This window comes from Etheostoma spectabile, chromosome 1 (assembly GCF_008692095.1).
Source record: "Etheostoma spectabile isolate EspeVRDwgs_2016 chromosome 1, UIUC_Espe_1.0, whole genome shotgun sequence".
NCBI lineage: Eukaryota > Metazoa > Chordata > Actinopteri > Perciformes > Percidae > Etheostoma > Etheostoma spectabile.
Window position 1 is genome coordinate 24,052,194 of NC_045733.1, and position 17,971 is coordinate 24,070,164.

Genomic DNA, 17,971 nt, shown 5'->3' on the forward strand with positions numbered 1-17,971 from the left:
CCCCCCCCCCCCGTACATATCTGCCCTCTGTGTGTTTGTCTGTGTTGGACAACACTGCAATGGCTAAATGCCAGAGCATACAACATGACGCAATTACTTTAACTAGGTTATGTCCGTAATCTAATGCACATGTTCTCTCAAATAGAACTGGGCAGAAAGAAAATAAGCCACTGATATTTGCGCATGTAAAATTTCGCCACCTGATGGAGTTAAGGTATGGCAATCGGATGGTTGAGATATTTGAGTCCGGACCAAAGTAGTGGACCGACATTGCCTATAATAGGACCATGCTATTATCATGCCAAAAGATGAGGGACATGGGTAAATCAGAAATGGTCACAGAAAAGAAACATTAAATCACAGAATACCACTGCTGCACCGCTTTTTAATGGTTGGAAACAGTCAAGCATACTGTTTGAAACACCCATTGACAAGTGATGCGCCGGGTGTTCTCCTTTTCATCAGCTGTTGATGACAATACTCTCTCCCTCACAATCACCGAGTGGCGTGGGGCCATGGAGGTAAACTTGCTGCAAAGTTTCAACTTACCTCTGTTTTCTGACCCACATCATTCTACCCTGATTTACACTGAAGTCTCCCACCCCCTGTACTACACTCAGCTCTTTTAGGTTAGGATCCAGTCAGTCGGAGCAGAACCTAGTAGTACCAACACTATGATGCACTGTCTTGTGATTCTGAGGCAGAGGTGTATCATTTCAATCCGGTTTCAGGAAACAACATAGTACAATAACAGCTGTTTCAAAAGTTGTCAATGGCCTGGTCAAGACCTTGGACAATAAACAGCTGTACAGCACTGTTTATTGATATGTCAACAGCTTTTGACACAGTAGATCATAAAATACTCCTTCAAATACTCACTTCTATTGGACTATCAGATCAAGCAGTGGGATGGTTCAACAATTACCTATCAGGGAGAACACAACGTGTGCAAGTAGATGGCCTCACCTGCCTCCTTAAATATTTCAAAAGAGGTGCCTCAAGGCTCAATCCTTGGGCCTCTTCTTTTTATCATTTATACAAACCTCTGCAATAAAAAATGCAAACTATCATTACTATGCTGATGACACTGTTCTCTATTGTTCTGGGTCCACATTAGGTCAAGCAATCATAATATTACAGTCCGCTTTTAACATCTTGCAACATAATCTGGCTTTAAAACTTTAAAATTGGTTCTAAAAAAACTAAATTCATGAGTTTCACTCTGGGAAAATCAACTAAAAACAATGTCAACAAATTGAAGAAGTGTCACATTACAAATACTTGGGTATTACAATTGACCAATCACTGTCTTTTACATTGCAAAGATTTTGTTAAAAAACTGAAATTGAATTTGTTTTCTTTAGAATAAAGTTCTGTTTATCATTTAAAGCAAAAAACAACTTGTAAATGCAACATTCTTGTCTGTCTTGGACTATAGTGATATTTTATACATGCATTCAACCTCCCAGTGTCTTCATGCTTTGGACACTGTGTTTCATGGAGCCTTGAGATTCATCAAAAACTTAAAATCTCTCACTCATCACGGTTTGCTGTTTTCTCGGGTCGGGTGGTATTCCCTCTCCATTCGGCGTTGGATGCATTGGCATCTTTTTATTTATAAGGCAGTATTAGGACTTCTTCCTCCTTATCTGAACACTTACATCCTCCCGAGGTCTGCAGGGACATATCACCTGAGCTCACAGGATCTGTTTTTATTGACAGTCCCTAAAGCCTGCACTTACTTTGGCAAAAAGGCTTTTTATTTTGCAGCACCATTTGCATGGAATCAGCTTCAGAATGAACTACAGTTGAAGGAGTCGATCTCACTTTATCCTTTAAAAGGCTTTTTAAAAGGACCTTGCAGAAAGGCAGTCTGTATTTCACTGCTTTTAAATCGATTTACGACCCAGGTTTTTTATGATGACATTGTTGTTTGAATATGAGTGAAAGCGTGTTTATGTATTTACCTGTAAGTGTCTCTGTGTCTATTTGAAACTGTGCTGCTGCCACTTGCCAGGACACTCTTGTAAAAGAGATTTTTAATCTCAAGGAGTTTTTTTTGTCCTTGTTAAATAAAGGTTTGAATGAATTAATCATTCCTTTGCTGCCAGCATTTCAAGTGTTTTTGCATGTTTGACAACGGAATAATGGCACATTTGTAACAGTAGCGCGCGCGTGAGTGTGAGTTAAAGAAGCAAAGACTCCTGATAGCACCACATACACTGCATGAGTACGAAATACAGTGTATGAATGATTCCTGCTTTCGGAAAACATGTATATTGTATGTTATACTGATCAGTTACTCAAAGATCTTGTAATGTATTAAAAATGTAATTCTCTTACCATATAGTCGCATCATTTAAAAGTGTCTGTTTTGTAATACACAGTAGAGCTCGGCAATATATTGATATTATATTGATATCGTGATATGAGACTAGATATCATCTTAGATTTTGGATATCGCAATATTGTGATATGACAAAAGTTTTGTCTTTTCCTGGTTTTTAAAGACTGCATTACAGTAAAGTGATGTACGTTTCTGAACTTACCAGACTGTTCTATTATTTGCTTTTCCCCCCACTTAGACATTATGTCCACAATACTGATGATGATTTATCTAAAATCAAAGTGTAAAGATATTTTGTTAAAGCACCAATTGTCAACCTTAGAATATCACCTCAATATTGATATCAAGGTATTTGGTCAAGAATATTGTGATATCTGATTTTCTATCCATTGTCCAGCCTTAGGTCACAGGCAAGAAATCCTTATCTTATCGTGATTTAACTGATGATTCCCACCCCTGCTTTTTCTAGAATTCTGGTATTAGTAGAATAGTCTGGATAGATTACAGTTTATTTTTAGCATAATTGCTGATGTGTGTTGCCATTGTCTAACTTTCTTTCTGGAAACAACAACAAACTTGGAGCTAGCAAGCTACAAGCTAAAAATGGCGAGTTTTGAAGAACATTTGGATTGTGCAACAAGGCAGGCCCCATTGGTTCTTTCAATGATGTAAAGATATACAAAAGTAAAAAAATATCTAATATCTAACTGGGACGTTTAACTGTTGGGACTGATTGGCTGAGATTTGCTATGGACAAAGTACACACAGCGCTACACTGGTAAGAGCAAACTATGTTTAACCATGTATCCAGCTAATTTAACAGTTAACTTCAGTTAATATCATATGTGGCGTTTTCTTTTTTGGGGTGCAAATGTTCCATTAAAACAAGTTCCTTCCTAAGACCATTTTGCAGAAGCACCATCTCTGTGACTGGAGCTTAGCGTCGCCCAAGACAATCGTGATTGGTTTAAAAAAAATGCAAAAAGCCAGAGTGTTTTTTTTCCCCCTGTCCAGGAGTGTATTTGTGGAGGAGCCAGACCTTACTCCGCAGCACTGTAGAGATAGCTCTTGCAATGGGAAACTAGTAGTAGAGTAATAAAACAGCTTTTTGGTATTGTCTTTTTCATAAAAATCCAAATGGCTCAGTTTTCCACAGTAGGCTACCTCTGTTCCCCTGTGTTTCCCCTCATCTAATCCTTCCTTACCTTGCCTTGCATGGGAACAAAAAAAAACCACTATCCTGAACATGGTGAGCATAGTTCATTACTGCCTCATTGCTGTGGATTGACAGCCAACCACAGCCTTGCTAAAGTCACTGATACATACAGATCAAGGTTGTCTGACCTGCAATTAGAGGCAACCTCATCTCTATACGGCTCTGTATCTTCTACACTGTAAGCTCATTGTGAAAAGGGAAATCTGCAGAAGCAATGGTTTTTGGCTCAGTTAAGCTTCATGAATCAATGCTCAGTCTAGTAAATATAAAAAGTTGCTCTTGTTGCAGTAGAGCAAAATGCCTGTTTATTTTTGCAACTCTAGGTAGTGCATTGACTAGCCTTTCCATCTCTGAGTCATCTAATGGGAGCGCCGCCTAACTTCCTTTTCCATGACAGTATCCTCCCTCTCTTCCATTACTGCTTCTAGGAACACAGCACTGTTTCATCACTGTTTCATAGTTTTCATCCTGATTTGTTTCACTTGGCTACATCTAATAAAAAAAAACAGATTGCAGCTTTTTGGGCAATTAATGTTTGAAACTTTAGCTTTGTCCAGGTCATCCAACTCACAGTATCTGCCTTCACCTCTCTTTATACTGGTGGTCAGGTCAGACAGGAGCCAAACGTAGATTGGAGCAGAATCTGATGCTGTGTGTGTGTATGAGTGTGTGTGTGTGTCTATGTTTGGATATGTTAAAGAAGCAGCTCAGAGCCACTCAATGCACTTCTATAAAGCTGATCCATACACACAAAGGGCATATTATATAGTATTTTCCAACCCTGTGTTGGAAAAGTTTCTAACAGGGAGGCTCTGACATCAGAGGCGGACTTCTAAAGCAGACTGTACCATTCAAAACAGAACATGACTTTGTTTCCCAGTCAGACTGACACTACATCCAATGTTTCCCCTACTCCTTTGCGATTAAAACCAGATACCTATGGAATACTTTTCCTATGGATTAAGACTACAAGCCAAGTCCTGCTGGCAGAGGAAACTAATTAAGCAGCCTCAGCCACAATCTACTAATTTCTCACCTGGGTGCTGTTTAACCAGACCCAACACATTCATATAATTGTTGCTGAAAGAGAGTGAAAGCAGGTAGCAACCCTTATTTGTCTTGATTTAAAATGCAATGTTACATCATACTGCATGTCAGACCAGCAAAATTATTCATTTAAAGCCACCTCCACTACTGAAAAGACGTATTTTCTGTAGCAACAATTAAACCTGCTGGGAGGATATCCTGAAAATGTATAGGGATTTTGCAGAAAACTGAACGTGCTAGGCTGACCTGCACCCCGCTATGTAAGTAATTATTTAATCACTATATTATCCTGCTTATTACATGACTACTTACTAAAGAAATCAATAATTTGACACAAAAAAAATGTGTTTAAAAATAGCCCTCGAGATTCCATGATCAGAACTGCGTCCATAGCAACGGTCTGCTTTTCAAAAATAACAGACCATTGAATGCAGTAAGTAACCAATCAGGAAAGAGTATTCAAGCCCTGAAATTAAAAACATAAACGCCAATAAGCTGTCCGATTAATAAATTATTTTCGGGGGGCTATAAAATGTCATAAAATATTAAAAATATAGAATATCGGCAAATATTAACATTATAAGAAGCTGGATCCAATTAATTTTGATTTCCTTTGAAAAATGACTAGGGGGAAAAACTAAACTAATCAAAAATACTAGCCTACTAAACTAAACAAAACAAGATGCCTTTTGTATGGCCCTCTCCTTAACGATCAGAGGTCAGGATTAGCTACAGAACAGCACGCCAAGGACCAAGCAGGGACACACACATTTCATTAGAGTCCCTTTTGATTCAAAAACACCGTCTTAGGCGACTTGTCTAACACACTTGAGACAACAGAGGGAACACATTTCTATCAACACGAGGGCTCCAACTGAAAGTAGAATGGTTCAAATTACAAATACACAACAGTGCTGCTGTTTTGTGCGGCTTTTAAAACGGAATTTCCATAGCAATCATCATCATGATCGCACACACCGTCACGTTTCCTCAGCACCACGAAGCTGAAAACACCAGCTGTCAAAGTAGGGGGGTGGGTGACTCATCTTCTCACACACACACACACACACACAATTTCTTATTTTGGTTTCCCATTTGCATTCAAAGATCAAATACAGCAACAGCACTTATGACCTTGTGAGTCCTCCTTAGCAGCAGTGTCATATTCTTGTCAGTGAGCATCTGAAGCTGTAAGGCTGTAGTGAGGCTTCAGGGCCTCTACCAGTAACATCCTGGATGCTAAAGGATGCTAAACTGTCCGGATGCAGCTGCCATCGCAGCATCTCAGCGGTACCCAACCTGCAGGACTCGGTTCACAACCAAAAGATCCGAGTCATACATCTAAGACACAGGCCAACATCAAAATAAAACACTAACACGGGGCCACGTAGATGCACAGGTTTGAGCAAACGCCAAATGTTATGGTTAAAAAACCAGTATGTAAAACCAGAGCCTCCATAATGGCACCGCCTTTGCATCATCCCAACCCCTCTAGCCTCCAGAGGGGGGATGATGTGTATGAAGGCCCGGGACAAGATGCTATCTTGTTCAGGGGAACAAACAAGGTCACACATGACAAAACAATCTCAATAAAAGGTGATTTTGTATGATGTAGAGCTACGTATATGAAGAGGACAACTGTGGGGACACCAACGATTCTGCCGCATCTTTAACGTTGTGTTTTTGTCAGCTGCTGCACCCATTTCAACGCTGAACTGACATCTATATTTAAACACCAAAAACACATCTCACTGCGTGTCAGCCCAGCAAGTTTTACGTGGTTTCAACATCACCTTTTCATTCATTTAACCAACACCTAGCGTGCTGTTATAAAGACACATTTGTTCCGCAGCGAAATATCAACTGTCAGCATGTTTAAAGGGTGAACATCCTGAAAATGTGATGGCACTTAGCATGACGCTAAACCTGCGACTATGATTGATTTATTTAGCGTTAGCCGACATGCTAGCTCCGAGTTGTATACATATAAATATACGCTTGTTTTACCTTTGTGTACAGCTCCGACGCTGCCATGACGGTTACACACGCTATGTCCTTTCTCCAATCTGGGCTAAAACTCCGGCAGGTCTCCGCTCTGCATGGAACTCGGGGTGTGTTTTCATGTAGAAGAGGAAGAAATCCTTTGTTGCTGCTGCAGGGACTCAAGTGGAAGATGTGTCTCTTATCGCCATGATAACCCAACCTGGAAAGCTTGAAGCTGCTGAGGTTTCGGTGTCTCACTTTGCATTCTGGGTACGATGGATGAAATGATTCAGGCAACCGGGGAGGATTGTCACCGCGTGGAAAACTGCGCCCCCCGCTGGCCACGAGAGGAAAATACACCAACAAAAATAATGTTGGTGCTCCTGAAAAAATCTGAATGGGCAGGAAGGACAACTCTACATCAAATTTTTTTATTTTTTCCACATCGTTTCATTGAAAATATACTTAGTTTTCCGTGGCTGTTTTTCATGGCTGCAAACTCCACTCTCTCCTAAATATATCAAATGATTGAACTATACTACTATTTGTTATTAGAATAAGATAATGTAATAATATGCTACAAACATAAATGTTTTTGTTCATTTTGAAATTGTATTTGATATATGTCCATGCTGGGATAGCATTATATGCAAAATAATTACTTAATGTATGTATGTACAAACATATATAAGTTTGCATTTATTTATGCATTGAATAGACAACTGAAGTTTCCTCATACATACATCCTAAACATAAGTCAACATAACACACAAACATAGCAATTAAACATTTGTCCAAAACTATTTTATTTACAAAACAACATGGCAGAGTAACTGTAGGACAGCCATACACATGCGCAGCTCAGACTGATGTTGTGCTAGCTTTGATTTAACACATCTCAGGTTAACTTCATCCAGTCTAGAGAATCACTATACATGGTCAAGGACATTTTTAAAATAAACTACTTTAACTGATGAGTATAGAGGCTTTTCCCAAGTCTGAACACAATTCATAACATTATTTATTCCTTGCCAAGAGCTTCAAGTAAAAAAAATTTGTACCATACATTTAGTCTAATCACGCAGCATACAGGACATTAGAGTGGTCCTTACTGCCAGAAATGTATCTTTTAGGTTCCATATATTCCTCTCTCATCTGCTAGCATGGTTATGTTCCTGTGTCATCAGACTGTTTCATAATCGGATGCTGAAATGAATGGCCGACCACAAACAAAATGCGAACTTTCAACATTTCAGTTGAACATTTTCAAACTGAAGCAACAGCTCATCCTCTTTCACTCTTTATTGTTTCAAGATGTCTTGAACGCATTATCTACATGATCACCCAGTGCTTATACGCTGCACCTGAGCTTTCCAGCATGTGTAAATGTCTGTGTTCAGTACACTTTGATAAATTTAAAATAGAGTTCAGTGAGGTTCACCTTCGGGAGCCCCTGCAACACACATGCAGTTACATATCACACTCTGGCCTTTGTTGTGTGGTCCTTTAGTACAGCTTCCTTCCATGGCTCACAATCAAAGTGTAAACAACACTGAGCTTGGCCTCTGGATTACTATATTCAGTAAATCACAAGCATATTGACAGCATAATTTCAAATAAGGACATACAGTGAATGATACAAATCTCATGTTAAACATTGTAAAATGCTGATATCTGCCCCTGTGCCAAACAAAAGGACACACACACACACACACACGCACGCACGCACGCACGCACGATCGCACGCACGCCCTCTAAACATGTAAGGGCTGCTCGCCACTCTCTTCAGCCAGTAAAAACTGTGGTATTAGTCGTCCATTAGTTGCAGAAAGGTGTCACAAATCGCTCATCACACTCACACTTGGATGTCCTGTCTTTCAGCATATCTTACATTGAAGTAAATGGAAAATAAAAAGGAAACATGGAAAAGTAAGAAGAAAATAACAGAGGGGCAGTCATTTTCGAGAAGTAGTAGGGGGAAAACAAGGATAGGAGGCAGTAGATGACGCCAGATGGCGTGAAAAAAAAAAAAAAAAAAAGATTTGAATGTATCAGCTAGCCAGTTTGCTAGGTGCGGGCCCTGGGGAGGGGGTACAAGCAGGGGACAGGAACTGTGAGGGGTGGGAGAGGTAATGTTACACCTCTGAGATGTGAGTGGAGAGGGTCAGAGCGGGGAGGTGCTCAAGGAGACTGTTGAGGCTGTGATTGCATCAGCCTGCAAGTTTACTGGCCACTAGAGAAGGTTTCCTCTGGGGCAGGTCCTGGGGGGTGGGGATGTGGTCCCCTGTGATCTCTGTCTTCTCCGGCGCAGCTGTCGGCAACTGCTTGTTTTTTATCTTGGCTTTAGCCATGTTGTAGTCTCCAGAGTCAAAGTACTTTTGCTGTAGAGAGACATAAGATTCACATTTTAAAGTGTGACCTATGAAAAATGAAACATCAATCCTTGCAAAAATAAATTAACTATTTCCAGCATTCAACATACACAGATTTACCGATTTTAATAAAATAGTACTTGCTTAAGTCCATGTTTAAAGACTCATTTATTTTAGGCAGATAGTAAAGAGAGCAAATGCCTTAAATAGTGATCTTTTTTTAAGGAACCCTGTGGAGTTTTTGAGCACTAGTTACCGTTATTCAGTCGGTAGCTACTAGCTACCGACTGGAGCAGCGATTTTATGAAGAGGTTCTCATTTTGTCTGTAGGAAGCACACGCACAAACAAGCATGCGTGCCACATGATTCACAATATTTCAGTTGGTTCTGTGTGTGTTTTGTGATGCCCCCTCCCAATCTGCCTGCCTGTGTTGTTCTGCAGGTACTGGGAGTGGGCGGGTAGGTGAAGCTGGGTTGTCTGTACCTGGCCATCAGGGCGTGGTTTACAGAAGGCAAAACGGACTGCCCTCCTGGGAGTCTCGTTAGGCTTCGAGATGAACTGCGCCTTGCATGTAAAGTGGACGAGAGCAGGTGGCAGCAGCCAGGGCGGTGACAAAAATCTGCTGTAAAGTCGGACGGTTTCTTGACGATTCCTGCAGCCTTCAGGCTGAACAAGAAGTGACATAACCCCTGTGATCCGATCAAGTCGGACACAAATTGAACCGGCATGCAACAGGCAGCGATCGCCGTGATCGATTCTGCGCAGACCTGGCTCATCTTGAACAAGCCTATTCTCTCTCAGCTGGACCTTCTGCATCCATCTTAACATTTTGTCCTTTGTTTTCTACAACATATAACACACATCACACCATACATTCACCCATCTACACACTGCAAACCCGACTGATGTCTTCCACAGTTACATATTCCACCATTAAGCTTATGTTTAGTAAGGTTGTGTTAATATGTCTAGTTAGTTTAAATGAACATCTTTTTGACTTATCTTGTGTGTGTCCTCCCTTATGTTGCCGGCCTTAAGCCAGGCGGTAACAGTGTTTTAGTTTTTTTAAATTAATTTAATTACAGATTATTACACTGATTACTTAATCTAACAAAATGTCCAAAAAGGATGGCAAGTGCGCGTCAGAAAGTATTCCAGAAACCTTAAGTGATAACTTTAAATTGCCTGTTTTCTTTGGCCAGCAGTGAATGAATTACATCAAGATCAAAGCAGAGAGGCTGCAGTGTTTTTTCCTATTTTTTCCTTGATAAATTAAGTGTTTATCACAATGGTCCTCTAATGTATGTCTATGTATGTATAATCAATCATTCCAGCATACCAATATCATATCATAAAGTATATGGAGACAGTGTAATTATACACTAATGCTTACTTGAAACTGTTGAGGTGTTGATTCAACGTTAGTCATTTTGGAGACTGTAGTTTGTGGTGTTGTTGATTTGTATTGTGGTGTTTCTACAATATTGGTTCTCATTGATGTAAATGGTATTCTGTGGAAAACTCCATGAAAGGGAACCTTGAGTTAATATTAATTTGGCAAACAGCTTTAGTTTAGGTACCATATCGAATGGAAACTGAGTGTAAGTGCACTGTTACTAACAAAACATAACAGTAGGTTTTAGAGACTACCTAAGCAAACTCTAAAAGTCTTGCAGACAAAAACAAGAAATTACTCACCCCTTTCTGGAGCCGTTTGCGGAGCAGGTCAGAGCCCCCAGGTTTATTTCCTAAATTTGGGTATCTGGCCTTCAGTTTAGCCTCCTCTGACTTCTCAGGATTGATCACGTTGTCCGGAACCTGCTGAAAACAAGGAGAAGCATAAGGCATTAAAAGATGGGGGAAACGTTTTGCTCACATGCAGCGCCGCAAGAGTATAGGTGCCTCCAGGCTACACTGAAACATTTCTCAGCTAATGGCATGGTATAGAGAAAATCAGAATCAGCTTTAATGGATAAGTGAGTGTGAACACATAATTACAGGGAATTTGACTCAGGCTTTTTATTGCTCTTAAAGTAAATAGACAAAAATAGACACAGCTAACAACAAAGACAACGCTGAACAAGGTAACCTTAACATTCCCATTCGACGACTAGCTATTACTGATGTAAATTTTTATATGAGAACGCAAATATATTGCTACATTACACACGTACATATGCACACACATCGCTACATGCCTGGCTGCATGTTAACGTAGCTAGACATTTGACTATATTAGCTAGAAAACTTATACAGACATTTGATAACATTGCTGGATAAGACCCAAGCAACAGTGGTTAACTGCCTATTTCTAACAAAGCTGGTTAAAACAACGTTAGCACCGAAGTAACGTTACTTAGATTTAAATATTCACCTGCCAGGGACAGTGTGTTAAACTAAAATTAGCTACAGGTTCAAATTACCGCTACTGCGTTTTATTGCGATCTGCTTTCAAAAGCGACATAGCTAAAAACATCAAAGGAAATATTGGCTTTTGTTTTCTCGACAACAGTAGCTGTAACCGTAAAACATCGTAACAGTTTGTTGACAGCTGGGACGATTAGCTAGGTACCAAGCTAGCACCACACGAAACGTCTGAAACGTTAGCTAAAGTTGTATATAATGACATTAGCTAACGGTACTATAACTAGCTAACGTTAGGCTTCAGGCCAGAGTAACGTTACTGCAATTTGTTGTTACGCTTTAACGTCAACACATCCATAGTTACGCAAAGCTAACGTTAGCAGCTGAGCTAACTGTTACCTATTTTTCAGTGTGTGTGAATGTCATGAGTTCGCTCGCCTAGCTTAGCATTAGCTAACAGAAGCTAGGGTCATCTGACATTCACACAGACCATCCGAAACATTCGCTATATTGGCAACCGAAACGGCGGGGCACCTAACGAGTAACGTAGCTAGCTAATGTCGTTACGAAGTTTGACAGATAACAATAACTAGCTAGTTAGCTCTTTCAAGGGCTTAGCTAGTCGCCGGCTTCGGTTGTCATGTCAACAATAACGAGCGCGGAAGAAGAAGCTAACGTTAAGCTATAAAACGTAGCATTCGCCATCTATAGCAAAGTCAGTGGTGCTGCAGCATATATGTGGTGCTACAGCTGCTGCTAAACTGCTAACTTAACCTTCTCGTCCACTGGTGTGTTCTCGGTCGTCTGTGTTTCTTCGTTATCCCCCGACATTTCTATGTTATCGTGACCTCAGACAAGAGAGATTGTTCAATAGTTGAACAAGTGATCCACAAATCCCCTGCTCTGACTTTCCGTACCCATACGAGTCCTATCGAGCTCGCACTCCCGCACAAGCAGCTATTACGTCACATGCGGAGACACCATGCGCGCCCACGTTCGGGCACTCCTGTAGTGCACACAGTGCTGGGATCAGATTTTTTTTTGCTACCATGCATACACAACGATCAGCTGACGCATGTAGTGTAACACAAATCCTGATTGCAGTTAGATAATCCTTAGATCTTGAGGATGATTATTTCTGCACTGATGACCACAGTGTAGTTAAAGTTATGTGTTCCCTAACTGTTTTATTTATATTTTTAATTTCATGTTATCGCTTGCTGTTACCGTTTTTGGTCTTCTTTTAAGATCCCAATGACCAAAATTGTAATTGCAGCTTTGTATGCCAAACTGACAGCAGTACTCACCTACTTTTGTCAGCTGTTGTAGATTGCTGTGTGAAGTCTTGATGAGCGTGAAGTATGGCTGATTCCAAGCTGCACCTCCCAGCAGTCAGGTTACATGCTGTGCTATGCACAGACCACTATTCATACCTCTGACTATTCTTAAAACACTTTTGGGGGATGCAGTTTTGTCAAGTGAGCGTTTCCCCTCACATTTAGGCATACTATTTTGGACAAAACATTGTCATCTATAAGCATTTGCTACTGTAAAACATACTGTTTATGAGGAACATTACTCCCACTTGCCATCAGTGTTGGTCCACTTGTGTTAATTATGATAAAACCTATAACAATGTTGTAACTTTTATTGACATATGATCTATAGAAAAAGGTGTCACTGGTAACATGCCTCACAGCGGAAATATAATTGATAATACTTTATTTACCAAAATGCTTTATGTAAGAATGTAGCTTTGCATCAAGAAATGTTATTTTAATTGAAATACTCCCATGATTTCAAGTTTCAAGTTCTTTATTGTCATATAAAGATGTATTCATAAGGTATTTCTGACTGGTATGTAATTTCAAAAACCACAGCTGTGCCACAGCTCAGTTGTTTTTGATCATATTGAGCAGTTTAGGACCAATTTCAAAGGAGAAGAAAAAATCAGTTGTGTTTTGTACCTTTCATTCCAGGATGTGACAGTATGGAGATGTAGTGGTCAGAAAAAACAATGGGAAAAATAATAAACACAAAGAGACAGAGCATCTCTCAAGATTGCTTTAGCAAAGATATAGATTTTTTTTTTCTTCAGATTTGAATATTAATGTCAAAAATACATACTGTGATATACAGTTTGCACTACATCATCTTAGCATGACAGACATCACAGGTAGTAACTGAAAATATTAATTTAAATATTAAATAAACCGATGGTAAGTAAACTAAAAGTGAATGTGTAAACACTAAACTAAAGTTACTCTTTCTATTGCGACACTTCCAATAAAGTGGTTCTGTAACAGTACAAAAGTATTAGAATATTACTATTTTCTGTTTAATTTCCAGTTATGAGAAAACAAATCCACAGTGCACTTCTGATGTTCTGCTGTGATGATTTCAGTTGAATCTAGCTTTATTGCTCGTTCAACCTTTTAGTGGTCCATGGTATGTTTTTTTGGACAAGGGGGTGTTGTTGCACCGCAGTCTACCACCCACTTTTTCTTCCATACGTGCTCCCTCTGCTCCGAGCTCAGGAATCACAGGGTCAAAGGTAAATTCACTTTTCAGTTCAATCAATTCAAAATATTTTACCATTACCTGGGCCTTGTATTGCATTTATGATGAAATTGAGGTTGAAAATGACTTCATTATGTTGAGTACAGGTCCAATTGACATTTTTAATTTTAGTAAAAAGAGTCAAGTAGTCTAAACTTTGCTGAAATAATTTAAGTGTCTAACTTCTTCTGTAGATGATCACTGGTCCCTACTCTCCTGCCAGACGCTGGAGGGGATACACACAACAGCAGGAAAAAGATTGACCGATTATATCTGGTAAGGCCTTCTTAACCAGGAGAACAGGATCTGAAACATACTCTACAACCATAACCTTTGACCCAACCTCTTTAATCCAAGGTTGTGCACTTAACAAAGAACATCATCTCTGGCGAGTCTCCCAGGCTCTTGGCCCCACCTTGTCAGTTCTGGGGTGACAGAAGGGATGAAACTTAAGATTTTGGGCACATGCCAGGTAAGTCCTGTTGACTGCAGTCCTTAAATTGCTTCTCTTTTAGGTTCCATTTATCTAGCCGTGGGCTGCATAAGGGTCTATCGCTGGCATCACGGTGCGATTGAAGCTTCGGTGGTCGCCTGCCGGGCGGAGGAGGGAGGGAGTCAAGCCTCAGCAGCGTGGAGAGAATGGTGGGTCAATAGGGGACTCTGTGGTGGACTGGAGCTCATAGGCAGCTCCACTGTCCACCTCCATGGACTTCCTGGAAAACAGCAGACGGATGTCTCTATGGAGGTAGATCTTTCCAGACTTAGAACTCTGGAACCTGGTCGAAATAGGTGAGGAAGACAAAAGACAGAGAACATAAATAATAGAGGAAAAACATTACCCCTATAGGATATATACGTAATTTAGTTTAGTGTGCACTAGAGTCAAATTGACAGCCAACTTACCTCAGATGAACGAGGTAGCGCAAGGTGCGTCCCTGGCCGAGGGGCTTCCTGCTGGTATGATTGTTTGTGTCACGGCGGACGGGAACAGAGAAGGTCCTCTGGCGCAAGAAGGTCTGGTGTCCAGCAGGCATGGCTCGTAGGTCATACATCACAACAAACATCTTTACCACTGTCTTGTTGGGATTAAATAAGGTCTGAAAGGTATGACGAGAGAGCATGGGAGGATTTAGACCACTTTCGGATTCTTTGTGGCCTGACTTTATCGGTCTATAACACGACAAAACCTTACACGCTTTGTAAGATACATCAAATTTGTTTTAGCTTCTCTGCATTGGCTTCCTGTAAAATTTAGAATAGAATTTAAAATCCTTCTTTCACCTACAAAGCTCTTCATGGTCAGGCTCCATCTTATCTTAAAGAGTCATAGTACCTTACACACCTAGGAGAGCACTACGCTCCCAGAATGCAGGGTTACGGTTCCTAGAGTCTCTAAAAGTAGAACGGAGCCAGAGCGTTCAGCTATCAGGCTCCTCCCTGGGAACCAGGTTCCAGTTTGGGTCGGGAGGCAGACACCGTCTCCACATTTAGAGTAGGCTTAAGACTTTCCTTTTTGATAAAGCTATAGTTAGGGCATAGAATCGAATATTGTTAGGGAGTAGTAGTAGTTAGTCACATAGTTTTCAGATTTATCTATCATATAATATAACTAAAGGGAGACTGGCATACAGCCCGATCCGGTGGGGAGAGTTCTGGCGCCGGGCTGGACTCTCTTTACCTCGTCTTCTTGGTTTTGTGTAATAGTTTTAGACAGCTGGGGACTTATTTTGATACACTGATCTTCTTCCTCTATCTTTCCATCTTTTCTTTATGTGCATCCATGTCCCAGAAATGCTTGTTACTAACCTAGCTCTGGGGAGTCATTCCCCGAGTCCTTATGTTCTTTTTCCCCAGCATGTTCCTTGGATCAGAGAGGCTCGAAATCAGGGTAGACTATCGCCATGGTCCCGCTACACGGTCTGTGATGCCATGTTCAACTGCTACACTGCAGTGCCCTGCTACATCCTGCTACGTCCTGCCACGTCCTGCTACGTCCTGCTACGTCCTGCTGTGCCGTTTAATGCCGCACGCGTCCTGCTATGCCAGTGAACTTACACAAGAAACTGCTACAAACTACTAATTTTTTCTATTTTTGTATTGCCACTCTTCATTCTAACCCCAACGGCCGTCAGACACCGCCTCCAAGAGCTGGGTCTGACCGAGGTTTCTACCTAAAAGGAAGTTTCCTCGCCACTGTGCACGTTGCTTGCTCTGGAGGAAACTATTAGAACTGTGGGGTCCTTGTAATTCGGAGTGTGGTCTATCTGTAAAGTGTCTTGTGATAATCTTGTTATGAATTGATACTATAAATAAAATTGAATTGAATTGAATTGAATCAAATGAAAACCACACTGCATATCATCCTAATAATGTATATAGAGAAAAATGGCTTTCAAATTCAGAAGTGTAAGCAGCCTAAATAAATAAAAACATGCCGATATTAGATGACTCTTTAACCACTAGGGGGTGTCCCTTTTCTTTAGTCACTTGGTGTGATTTTTACCCCAGCCATGTGTACACAATGAAGCAGATGTTTAATAGAAATAAAAATTCATTCATAGATTCATACATCTACATTTGTACCAAAAAAAAAAAAAACTAAGGGGTTTCCTTACCACTTGAATGGTTCCTGATGGAGGTACACGGTAGCCCCTTTTCCCCAGGGACTCCAGGTTGATCACACCCTATAAAAACACATTGCAACCACTGAATGTCACAAGCAGGCACACAAAGGTAATACACAGTTGAGCTCATACACATGTAAGAGGACAGTTGCAGAATACAGCTTTCAGCCCAAGACTTAGTCAGACAGGCTAGCAAAAACAGAATTATTGATTGTATAACTAAAAAACTAAAACATCTTACCATGTATGGTGAGGGAGCATTGTCGTCGGATACACTGTAGAATGACACCTCGACAGGTAAGGTCAGGTGACTAGGGCAGAAGGACCCGCTCGCTCCAACTTCTGCTGTGAAACCCTCCACTAACCCTAAAGGCTCTAGGCGGTAGTTCAGCACACACTCCTAGGGAAACACAATTTAATATCCTAATGCAGTTTCATTTGTGTTTAATTTGATAATTGAATTATGCAGATAAAAAATAGCATGAGAGAATGTATGCTATTCTCAAACATGACCAATGGAAGACATGATTCTGAGTGCGTTTGTGTGTTATACCTCAAAGTTTCCCAGCAGACTGAGACTGGCAGGTGGAGCGCTGGCAATGAACAGCTGCTGTGACTCATCTATGAACCCCTCTTTCTTAAGACACACCCTGAAGTGTTACACAACACACACACACACACACACACACACACACACACACACACACACACACGATCAACTTGTTTTCAAGGCGACGCGTTTGAAAGAGCATCTTTAGATGTTTAAGTGACAAGGATTCCTGGTATGTCTGAATAGACCGGCGATCAGGGCAAGTTAAATGATCTCAGACTGAATTCCATTTGTGTGTAACAAAAGAAACATCAGCCATCTCAAAATGTTTGTTACTCTGAAGGAATAACAAAAATCACGTATGCATGACAATGGCTTTTACCAGCCACAGCCAAATTGACCAGAACTTGTCTAGTGGCTAAAATTAACTTTACACCCTGACAGCAAAACCTTTTTTGCAAACAAATTTTTTTTATTTAACCCTGATGGCCAAACTTTAAAACATCTGGTCTGCGCAGGTGGTGCCATGAAGCTCTGGATCCATAAAGCCAATTCAGTTGTTGCTGCCATTTTGAGCAGAACGTGTGATTCTAGACGCAGCCGCAGTACAGAGAGCTTCAGCAGGTGGCAGCTTGAGAGGAATAGTCAGCAGAACCGGGACCTAACCTCACCACTTAGAACAACACTGTCATTTTCTGATCTCTTAACCAGGGATGCACTGAATCCAGGATTTGGACGAATATTGGGCTTTTTGACGGGGTTTGGTTTTCGGCAGAACCTTAGAATTTTTCCCCACCGAACCAAACCCTTCGCTGGTTGACGTAATGACGCCGCCGTTGATTACGGGAAGGTGTTTACGTAGGTGCACTGCTCAATGCAGTAGGCTGTGAGAAAGTGAAAATGGAACT

At 40.7% G+C, this 17,971-nt stretch overlaps 3 protein-coding genes across 5 annotated transcripts in view; all 3 read right to left on the minus strand.

Moving 5' to 3' along the window:
• Window positions 1-6,889, minus strand: part of myo5aa (myosin VAa) — a 56,626-nt gene extending 49,737 nt beyond the window's left edge. The window contains exon 1 of the mRNA XM_032516435.1: window positions 6,618-6,889. Coding sequence (XP_032372326.1) covers window positions 6,618-6,644 — 27 coding nt within the window. The 5' untranslated portion in view covers window positions 6,645-6,889. The remainder of the gene's footprint in view (window positions 1-6,617) is intronic.
• On the minus strand, window positions 469-12,357 carry arpp19a (cAMP-regulated phosphoprotein 19a). Of its 3 annotated transcripts, none has more exons than XR_004332116.1 (5): window positions 12,105-12,357; window positions 10,665-10,784; window positions 8,343-8,974; window positions 2,920-2,922; window positions 469-482 (listed from the first exon to the last, which is right to left on the minus strand). XR_004332116.1 is itself a non-coding variant. In XM_032516523.1 (3 exons), exons 1-3 carry the CDS (start codon window positions 12,159-12,161, stop codon window positions 8,804-8,806), a joined length of 351 nt encoding a protein of 116 aa, XP_032372414.1. In that variant the 5' UTR covers window positions 12,162-12,319; the 3' UTR covers window positions 7,376-8,803. The 3 variants fall into 3 exon arrangements, 1 of the variants encoding a protein (XP_032372414.1); XR_004332115.1 differs by having other exon boundaries at window positions 10,665-10,787; window positions 12,105-12,319; XM_032516523.1 differs by lacking the exons at window positions 469-482; window positions 2,920-2,922 and having other exon boundaries at window positions 7,376-8,974; window positions 10,665-10,787; window positions 12,105-12,319.
• Window positions 12,358-13,134: 777 nt separating this feature from the next.
• The window catches only part of atosa (atos homolog A), a 31,995-nt gene continuing 27,158 nt past the window's right edge, over window positions 13,135-17,971 (minus strand). Inside the window, 5 exon segments of the mRNA XM_032505371.1 lie at window positions 13,135-14,665; window positions 14,793-14,986; window positions 16,505-16,573; window positions 16,755-16,913; window positions 17,067-17,163. Coding sequence (XP_032361262.1) covers window positions 14,512-14,665; window positions 14,793-14,986; window positions 16,505-16,573; window positions 16,755-16,913; window positions 17,067-17,163 — 673 coding nt within the window. The 3' untranslated portion in view covers window positions 13,135-14,511.